Below are 9743 nucleotides of genomic sequence, written 5' to 3'. Positions count from 1 at the left end.
AATGTAGTTCCAGTAGCTGGCACCCCTATAAAACCAAACACAGGGGTCACATCCACTATTTAATACTAACACTGAGCAAGTTTTTGTACTCGGGATGATTCCTAAAAGCAGATTCACTCCAGCCCTGGATTCATTTCCAGCAGTTATGGAACAGAGACATTTACCTCTTTGAACGTTCTGTGCTATTAAACATGAGTTAACCCAAGGGCAGTGCATTGCTTTGAAAGGTGTGCACTGCTGTGAGGTCGATTCCAGCTCAGATCCCTGATCCTATGCTGTTTTTTCTCATCCAGTTTTCCAAAAATAAACAACCCCCACTTTTCTGTCCTTCGTGTTTGCAACAATTGTTTAAATTTTTATGTGAGTTTTGGGAAGTGGAAAAGCCCTGTGAGCAGCGCATGAACCCTCTTTCTAAAGTGGAAACAAGCACCTAGTAATCCAGCACAGCACAACTGAACAGCATACAGCTCCCAGGTGCCAAAAGTGCGCAGTCCTTATCTCGGTACCCAAAGATGGGATGTCACAAGTCCTTGCAGTAGCAATTCTGCTTCCCAGAAAGCTTTCACCCAGCCCTGCAGCTCCATCCTTGCCTGCATATGCTCCACAGACATCTCAATCCCCATGTGTGCACTTCCCCACAGAACCCAACCATAGACCTCTTGGGGTGATCCCATTCTCAGGGAAGTCTGGGAACCCCTTGTCTTCACACTGCCCTCATGCACTCTAGGACTGCTGTAGGATATATCTTTGACTGCCATTCATGCAAACAAAACAAAACAGAACATGAGAATCAGTGCAATAAAATCATTGAATGGCTTGGAAGGGAATTTAAGACCTCTCCAGTCCCAGCCCCTGGCACAGTCTGGCTGCCACCCACCAGATCAGGCTGCCCATGGCCCCATCCACAACTTCTCTGGGCAGTGTTTCCACATCTCAGCAACCTCAGAGCAAAGAATTTCATCCTAATATATAACCACAATGGCTCAACAGTGACACCCAGCATTACTCTTTCCGGTAGGTCTGGAACAAGATGCTCAGGGACAGAAACACTGAATGATGTTCAGGAAGGTGATGATTGTGGGTAATTTTAAGGCAGCTTTCTGCGATGGCTAACGAACATGTTTCTTCAGCATTTCAATCAGCATTCATGACTTTGTAGGAAAAAGAGAATACAACTGCAGAGTTCTTACGTGAAAATTTTATTAAAGAGTCTAATAATTCAGCAGCAAAATACGTTCCTACTAATAATTAATTGCACAGAAAGCAAAGGCTTCTATTCTAGTGTAGCAAAGGGCTCTCCTGGGAATGGAAAATGAGCCCTGGGGGTATCATCCAGCCACATGGAGCTCAGGGCTGTCCACGGACACCCTGCAGTGCTGGGGGGGGCAGACCACCACCCCGTTTCCTCCAGTGTTGCTCCACAGCTGTGATACGGTCCCGGAGCACTTGTGCCCAATCCTCATCCCTCTGCAGGGCAGTGGACCGGGTCTCCATCGTTGTTAGGACAGTGATTTCAGGAGGGATTTCAGGAACCAGACCAGCTCGCAGCACAGCTTCTGGAAATTTGGCAGCAGATGCTGGAGCTAAGCAACACCGGGGTGTGCTGAAAAGGAAAGAAAAAAAGCAAGAAATCTTTTGATGTGAGCCCCGAGTGGTAGGAAGAGAAGCAAGTGGGAAAGTGATGCTTGTCACACCCGACCAACACACCTGTCCCCATTCAGGTTCTTACCCACTGGCACAGCTGTACAGATGTGAGTAATGATAGTGAGCAGCCACGGCTGAATGGGGGCACAGCAGGTAGTGGTTCTCCTCCCAGCAGCGCTGCATGGCTTGCAAGATGTCCTCATCAGATGCTGAGCATGAGCGCAGGGTCTCCGAGACCTGTAGGAAGGGAAACAGGTTTGCAGTGGGCATCATCACCTCACATGTTCCCTTCGATGGAGGTGATGCCACGGGCACCCAGCAAAGCAAAACCAGGAAGGCTGGAAACAGCAACTGAGGTGGGAGTTCCCTCCACATAATGAAGACCAAGAGTGTTTGCTGCAGCTGGAGGAAGCTGCTGCTGGAAATGTACCCTTCCCCCTATTTTGTACTAACATACTTATACATTATCTTGTCTATATTTTGCATCTTTATCTTAGTAATGTAAGGACTTATTTTCTGCCACACAAGCAGGCCCAGGCACTGCACGGAGGATGCTCGTTTGGGACAGCATAGGTTGGGTGGGATGAGGTAGAACTTTGCATCTCACCCGAAGAGCTTCACAACTCAAACGTTCACTTTTCTCTTGTATTTCGCTCTGCTTTATACTCATGGTCCCATTCACTGTGACAACAAGGCCGAATGGCAGTAGTGGACCCCAGATCTATTCCCCAACACCATACTCAATTTGTACCAGAACCCACTGCTCAGTCCACCCTGGCCTGCCTCAATGCACAGCAAATGTAGGCACTGGAGTGGCCAAGAAGGGGTGATTTCATCTCCTACCTAAAAAACTGTAGGTGTTTTTAATTAGTTCTATAAAGAAGAGATTTCTTTTCCAAGACAACATTTAAAGGCTTTTTTTTTTTTTTAACATCTCCATGCCCATGCACTGATCTAAAGCTCCTCTTAGACTTCAGTTTGGCATGTCTCCAAAAGATGTGATTTTTTTTTTTTTTAATTCAGAAAATGATTCAAAACCAACTGGAAACAATAGACCTCCTTTCACACAGAGGAACGGGCATGAGGGACTGACCTTTCTGTGCAAATCCTCAGGCAGCTTCAGGCTTTTGGACACAGTGAATTGTTCCATCAGCGTTTTCATCAGGTGGCTGTCAGAGCCTGAGAGCAACCAGAGGATCCTCTCCACGTTGTAAGGCTCCTGGGATGACAAGGCAACGTGTGAGCAGTGGAAATGGGAGTGTCTCTCTCAGGATGAGAGCAGCTGAATGGATTTTCTGATGTCTAATTTGGGGGTGAAGCCCTGGTGCGCCTTCTTCTTGGTGGTAGGCTTTGTGTCTTCTCCCTGAACTCTTTGGGAACTCAATGTCCTTCAGACTCCTGACCTGTCTGACAGTGACCATCAGATTAAAACAACTTAATGAGGGGACAACTGATAAACTGACAGTGAGACCACATCTGTATAATCACCTTGAGGAAACCAAGCTAATAACATACTAGGTATTTAAGAACCAGAAATATACAGCGGTTCACTGAACGCTGCAGATGCTGCTATGAATCACACAGCTCCCATGTTACTTAATGAGACACTCAGCTCCCTGCAGGGCTGACCAATAATCTTTATAAGCATGTGAGGAACATATAGGGTCTGACTGGACTGTATGGTTATGTAGCAATCGGTGTTGCAACACTGCAGACAAACTCAGTGCAAGACCAGAGTGAAGGGTCCCAAACAGTTCTCACAGCTCACTCTCTCATTCCCATGTGCTCAGAAGCACTGAGAAATGTTCAGCCAGGTGGTTTGACTGAGATACCTGGTAGGAACAGACAGGACAAATGACACCAGATACAAAGTCCTCACCATGTCTCTAGGATTCTTGCTAGGTTACAGCTAAGTGCTGGCTTTGAGTGAGTTCTCTATGCCTGACAGTGCCTATGACCTCTTGTCTCTCCCATCCTGTCCTACCTTGGCAAGTCATCAGGACTTACTCAGCCTTTGATGTCCTTATCTGGGTGGCTTACAGCTCCATTCCTGTTCTACATCTTCCCACCATCATCTTCCACTGCCTTCAGCCTGTAATCTTCACTGTAGTATGGGTGTTGTCTGCCCTTTGCTTTAGGCTGTCCCCTGGTTTAGACTGTCTTGACCTGAGAAACTACGTGTTAGCACGCTTGGACTTTGATGACCTGCTACCAGAGATGTCTCCCTCCAGCACCATCCTCCTGATGCCTCTTCTGCCTCCCTTTCTGCTCTTCCCAATCCCAGAAGTTCCCCTTCGACTTCCATCACTTTCAGCCTATGCTTTCAACTGCAGATCGCTACCTAGACTCAGTCAGTCAGGGCTGGGCCACCAGTGGGAGCCTTGATCTTCCCATTATCCATCTCCGTGGTCTGTTTTTGTCCCATGCTGCCAGAGCTGTCCAGAAGGACACCTGGGCCCAGTTTGGAAGATGCATCATGCTGAGAACTGGTCCCAAGGAAAGTTTCAGCCTGTGGACTTGAGCTAAGCCGTGCTGCCTGAATTCAGCCCAGAAAATGGATCTCCTGGTTGCTGGCAGTCACAGCACACACTGTGATTCTCCTGAAATTGCTCTTCAAAAGGGTCATCTACACTATAAACTCTGCTTCACTTTCATCTTTCCAGTTAGCCACTAACTGGAATGCTTCCCCTCCTTTAGCTCAATCTGCAAAACAGGCAACCAAAAGGGAGAGAGAGGCCCCACACATTCATGCCTTGGGAGGAAATTGAAGCTGCAGGCCACAGCAGTCCAGTGATGGGGGCACAATGACTTATTCTCTGCAAAACATGGTATTCCTCCAGGCTCCCAAGTCTTCCCACTGTGTTTCAACAGCTTTTGGGAAGTTCTAGTAGCTTAAGGCCACGGTGATACAACACCAAGTATTTAAGACCTAGGTCACTTGTTTGGAAGCAGATCCAATCCCTGTGGATCACAGGGTAGCTATGAAAGAGTATTTGCTGTTATTATTTCCTGGTATTTGTCTCCAGGCACCAGCTTTCTGTCCCTCCATGACTTTTCATTTCTGATGCCTTTGCTTGCTGGGACTTGTTTTGCTCTGCACAAACTGCAGACAGCCATAGATGAGGCATTTCTTCTACTATTTCTACTCCACCCTACTTTCCTTCTTCTCTCACTCTTGGTGGAGCCTTCCAGAAGCATCAACAGAAACCTTGGGACACGACAGGATTTATACTTCTCTAAGTGTCACAGAGGTTTTGAGAAAATGGCTCTTTCCTTCCAAGCCCACACATAGCAAATTCACAGAAGTCCACCATTTAGCAACAGAGATGACCAAGTCAAGCCTTGAAAAGTAAGGGAGAAGGTGGTGCAGCATAAATGCTCAGTGTGACTCACACCTCCCAGGGCAGCACTAAGAGGTATTCCCAGTGGCAGAATTATTGTCTTATAAACCAGGTATAGCAAAGTACAGGGGAAAAAAATACATCTAAAAATAAGCACGTTCATTATCTTCCTTCTGTTCCAATTCATTATCTACCTGAATATCCATGGCTGATGCTAATGTAGCCTTCACATGATCTGAGAGTGAGAAATCTCCATCTTTAACAGTCCTGTGAATGATGTCGTTGCTGTTAACTGCAGCAACCAGCTGAATTGGAAGACCCATTTTCTGGGCAACACAGCCAGCTAGAAAAATAGAAAGTGAAAAAAAATACATGCATACTTGGCAAAGGAACATTAAAAGCAGGTTTAACAAAGTGTCTGTGTAAATTGATAGAACATCTAAGTTCAGAAGTGAGCACAAATGGCAATCCCTAATAAACCCCCAGATAGCTATCTTAAACACCTTGGTAGAGCCCCATGTTACAAAATCCTAGGACACAATGCGTTTGGTGGGCTGGTTTGCCAGAAGATATCTCCAGATTTGAAGATGGATAGGCAGGAGACCGAGAGGTCACACAGGTGCCACACAAGTAATTGAGAGATGAAGTTCTGGGGTTCCTGCAGATTATTAATACTGCCTCAGATGGACAGTCTGGAAATACAGTGAAAGTAGTTGAGTGCATTAAATCCTTTTCATAGTACCGTTGTGTGTCCAGTTCAGGATGGAGGCAATCAGAGACTCACATTGGAAGGGACAGATAAGGCAATTAGGAGTGGTTCTCTTGACAGCACACTATCTAAATCGCATAACACAAGGGAGAACTTCACACCCCTACTGAAGTCTTACTTGGGAAGTGGGAGCCACAGTGTTTTCCCTCTTTTCTGGATCAAACACATTCTGTCCTTTTCCAATATGTTCACCATCAAGATAGCTACAGTCATCATTAAAGGGTGGTTTCAGGTTTGACACTTGAGTGAGTAATAACCAGACATGAGTAATAAAATATAAGTGGTTCTGAAGAAATCCTACCAGAGAGTGGGTGTTTTAATAAATAGCATTACCCAGCATTTGCAAAACATGTTCAGTCCACAGGTCACAGAGCACTCTCTCTTCCCTAACTCATCTTTTTTTTCCCTTCACCTGTGATATTTCCTCCTCCTCCTGTTGGCACAACAATTTCCACCACTGGCAGTGGGGTGCTATCCAGGGTCGGTGCACACTGAAAGTAAGCGTAGAAGTAGTGTGCAATCTGCACCATAATCCTCGACCAATTGATCGAATTCAAGCTCATCAGGTTGTTGTTTCTGACAAAATCCACATCAGCAAACAGTTCCTTGATAGGCGCATCGAGTTCATCGCTGTTCCCATGAACTGTCAGAAAGAGAAAGAGCAGGTCTACAGATATCAGTGCATCAGGCACAAAGTATTTCTGCTCAGAAATAGGGCCAGACTCAAGCTCCAGGGTTTGCTGCAGCCAGGAGTGTCCTGAGCTGTCTGTCTGTCTTGGGGGCTGTATGAGTTGGGGTTACTTAAACCATGAAAGTGAGGGGAAAAAGGGGTGGGGTCACCCCTTGATCCTTTTAGTTCCAGGAAATGGTGTTCAATTCAGTGCAGGTTGAACGGGGACAGCTCTAGCGTGAAGCCAGGAGAAGAGAAAGCCTTAAACCACTCAGTCGTCAAACTGGGGACATGTGCGAAAAGCTCCTCCTTAGCAAGACTGTGATGGAAATGACCCAGCCAGCTGCAAAAACAGCAGCCCCTGGAGACATTCAGGGTCACAGCTTCAACACAGCAAGGCCACAACATGGACAGACCAACAATAATGCCAACCAACAAAGACGTGGACATTGTCTTCAATGACAGTGGTCATCTGAAGTTCCTGTATGTGGGTGCACAACCCTCTGGGAAGTAGAACAAAGATGTCCACATTCTTCTGCCCTCTCACACTCTCAATTGCTGAGCTCCCTGTGTCCCCTGAAGTTCCTGTTTCAAAGCAGTGAAGAAAGAACAAATGTTGACATTCCAGTCAAAACCGCATCGCCACTCTTTAAGGAAAAGATGTGGAGATGCTCCATGAGATATTTTTGGTTAGAGGAACCTTCCTGGCATTGACCAGATCCCTCACCAGCCACCCGTGAGGCAATGCCACCCCAAAGCATCTACATGGTGGGCTGCAGGATGATGGCACTCAAGGTAAAGACCTGCCCAAAAGCTTTATCCCCTCCAAAGATAAATACTCACCCACCAGAACACTGACATGCTTCTGCTTTTTCTCCAAGAAATACTGCAAAAACTGCCCAGTGCAGGACAAGGACAGATCCTTGAAAGCGTAAGTAACCCCGTGCCAGAGCTCCAAAACATTCAGCCCTTCCTTCAGCCTGGACAGATGGACAACATCCTTGTGTCTGAACTTGCTGAAGGCCCTGTCAATCAGGTCTAGAAGAAAAACAGTTAGAGGCACTGTCACAATAAATAGAGGACAGCAGATCTTATCTGTGGTTGCCTGCATCTATGCTCTGCATGCTCCTGGGAAGCAAAGCCAAAGTTACCATTGCTGGAAAGGTGATATACCCAAGAAGTTGTTCTTAGCTATCAGGAGGAAACCAGCCAAGCTCCATTGCCTTCAATAGCTCTACTATGAAGAACTCTAGAGGAAACCTAACACAATCAAAGCAAACTGTTAAAACACAAAATAAAGGAAAACCAAACTTCTATCATTAGCACGCAGCTGAGACAGAGGTTGTAGCTGCCCTCTGGTGGAAAGGACGGTTTAGAAACATAGCGAATGGAATCACAGAGAGCACGGAGTAGCTGAGAGCCATTGGCAGGAAGGTCAGGTCTGGCTCTAGCTCTGCACTCCCTCAGCAGTCAGCAGGGCCACAGCACAAGTAGTTGCTATTGCAGCCACCACAGCCCCCACACACATGCAGGGTACACGTTTTCCAAAAGGTAATAAGCCCCATTAAGGCAACATAGGAGAAAAGGGCAGAGAAAAGATCAGGTAATAGTGTAGCAGGCTCCTGGTCTTCTGGGTGCTGTGATGATGAAGCTAAGGCAACACCCAAACACCCCAAAATCCTCACAGGCATCTCTGTGAGCAGCTCCCACTTGAGACTCACCAGCAAGCATGCTACGAGGGATCAGCTCAGGCTTGACAAAGAGGAAACATATCTCCTTCACCAGCTCGGGGTAGGAGAGGCGGCTCCACTGCTGCAGCGTGGCTCTGTCCAGCGAGGGGATGCAGCTGGGCATGAAGAGCCCACCATCAGCTGCATAGCCAGAGAAGAGGGCTCCCTCGAAGTCCACGGCCCCCGTGCCTCCCCGTGTGCTGATGTACTCCATCGGCTCTGGGTGGGCACTGCGGTCACTGTCAAAGTCATGGATTATCTGCCCTGCTGGGAGCTCAAGCTGACCCTAAAATATTTCCCATGTAGACACACAGGGCTGGAGGATGGTGTTGGATGGGGTTTTGTGAGCAACTGGGCTTGCACCAAGGTGGCTGGCTGGGATGCGAGGAGCTCTCATCCAGCTCCACCTGTGCCCTTCTCACCCTGCCCTGGACATGTTTCTGCTAGTCAGAGTCACAGTGCAGGCACCTGACGTCCCCCGAGGGCTGGATGCAAAAGCTGGAGCTTTAAGATAAAATTATTTAATGAATATATGGGGTTTTTTGTTTGTTTGTTTGGTTGGTTGGTTGGTTATTTCGTTGGTGGTGGTGGTGGGTTTTTTTTTAAGGAAATGGGAATGGTGGCAGTTAGGGGAGAGAAGAGAGGGGAGAAAAGAGGGGAAAAGGGAGGGAAGAGGGAGAAAGGGGATGAAAGGAGGTAAAGAAAAGTGGGAAAGAGGTAAAGAAAAGGAAGGGAAAGGGCAGAAACGGGGGGAAAAATAGGGGAAAGGAGGGTAAAAAGGGAGTGGGGGACGACAGGGTATATAAAAAAGGGGAAAAAGGAAGGAAAAGGGGAAAGGAAGGAGAGGGGGGAAGGAAAAAGATTGTATTTCTAGAGCAGCCTGATTTTTTTGTTTGTTTGTTCGTTTGTTTTTTGAAGGGAGTTAAACTAAGGACAGGCTTTAACTCAAAGCGTGACCAACACAGCAAACCTCCAGGATCGTTTGGTTTTGGTTTTGGTTTTTTTTTTCCTGGTTTTGTTTTGAGGGGGAGGGGCGAATCCTGCCGGCCTCCCTTACCCCCGGCACCTTACGCACCACTCCTTTCCTCCCGCAACCTTTTCCCACCGTCCCCTCCTTCCAACGGCAGCACAGCCCTTCCCCGGCTCGTCCCCGCGCCCCCTCCCCGGACTCGCGTGGCTGTGCTCGGCCCCGCTGCCCTCCCCACCTCCGTGCTGCAGATCCGGGTCTTCCCGAGGCTGCCGAGCCCCGTGTGCCCGCCCCGAGCTGCGGGGGGAGGAGGGAGCGGGGTTGGAGGAGGGATGGTAACTCCTGCAGCTCCGCATCCTCGTTGTGCCCGGAGCCCCGGGCATTGCAGGAGCACCTACAGCTCCATCGGAGCTGAGTCCCGTCCTGCCTGAGCGTGGACGTGTCCGTGGATGGGGTGAGCGCTACATCTCTGGGCGATCTGTTCCAGTGCTTCAAAAAACTTGATAGCCAATGAAAAACAAAGGTCCATTCGCAGCAGGGTAGAATAGACAGCAGAGCGAGGCTTTGCTCTTCAGGAGCAGCTCAGGCTTCAAAGAGTGGTGAAACCTCCCCAGGGCCACCC

The 9743-nt window shown here is 48.0% G+C and overlaps 1 protein-coding gene across 3 annotated transcripts; it reads right to left on the bottom strand.

Annotated features, from left to right (window-relative positions):
- Nucleotides 1–1191: 1191 nt before the first annotated feature.
- Nucleotides 1192–9381, bottom strand: THNSL2 (threonine synthase like 2). Of its 3 annotated transcripts, none has more exons than XM_065735952.1 (9): nt 9360–9381; nt 8146–8393; nt 7268–7462; nt 6857–7009; nt 6167–6397; nt 5180–5328; nt 2738–2863; nt 1730–1881; nt 1192–1603 (listed from the first exon to the last, which is right to left on the bottom strand). In XM_065735952.1, the coding sequence occupies exons 2-9, from the start codon at nt 8366–8368 to the stop codon at nt 1348–1350; spliced, it is 1485 nt and encodes a 494-aa protein (XP_065592024.1). In that variant the 5' UTR covers nt 8369–8393; nt 9360–9381; the 3' UTR covers nt 1192–1347. The 3 variants fall into 3 exon arrangements, with proteins under 3 accessions (XP_065592024.1, XP_065592025.1, XP_065592023.1); XM_065735953.1 differs by having other exon boundaries at nt 8146–8384; XM_065735951.1 differs by lacking the exon at nt 9360–9381 and having other exon boundaries at nt 8146–8619.
- Between the last annotated feature and the right edge of the window lie 362 nt (nt 9382–9743).

Source organism: Cyrtonyx montezumae, unplaced genomic scaffold, assembly GCF_038088225.1.
Source record: "Cyrtonyx montezumae isolate F1298 unplaced genomic scaffold, pur_monq_1.0 scaffold_2, whole genome shotgun sequence".
In the NCBI taxonomy this organism is placed as follows: Eukaryota; Metazoa; Chordata; class Aves; order Galliformes; family Odontophoridae; genus Cyrtonyx; species Cyrtonyx montezumae.
Note: the sequence above shows the minus strand (reverse complement) of the source record. Positions and strands in the feature narration are given on the sequence as shown.

Bases quoted from the DNA above. Each gene is read 5' to 3' on its own strand.
- THNSL2 (XM_065735952.1), bottom strand. From the start codon at position 8,368: ATGGAGTACATCAGCACACGGGGAGGCACGGGGGCCGTGGACTTCGAG. The intron at 2,864-5,179 runs GTAGATAATGAA...TTGTCATCCCAG, and splicing joins CATCAGCCATGGATATTCAG to GAGCCTTACAACGTGGAGAG. The intron at 1,882-2,737 runs GTCAGTCCCTCA...CCCTTCCTACAG, and splicing joins CTGAGGATTTGCACAGAAAG to GTCTCGGAGACCCTGCGCTC.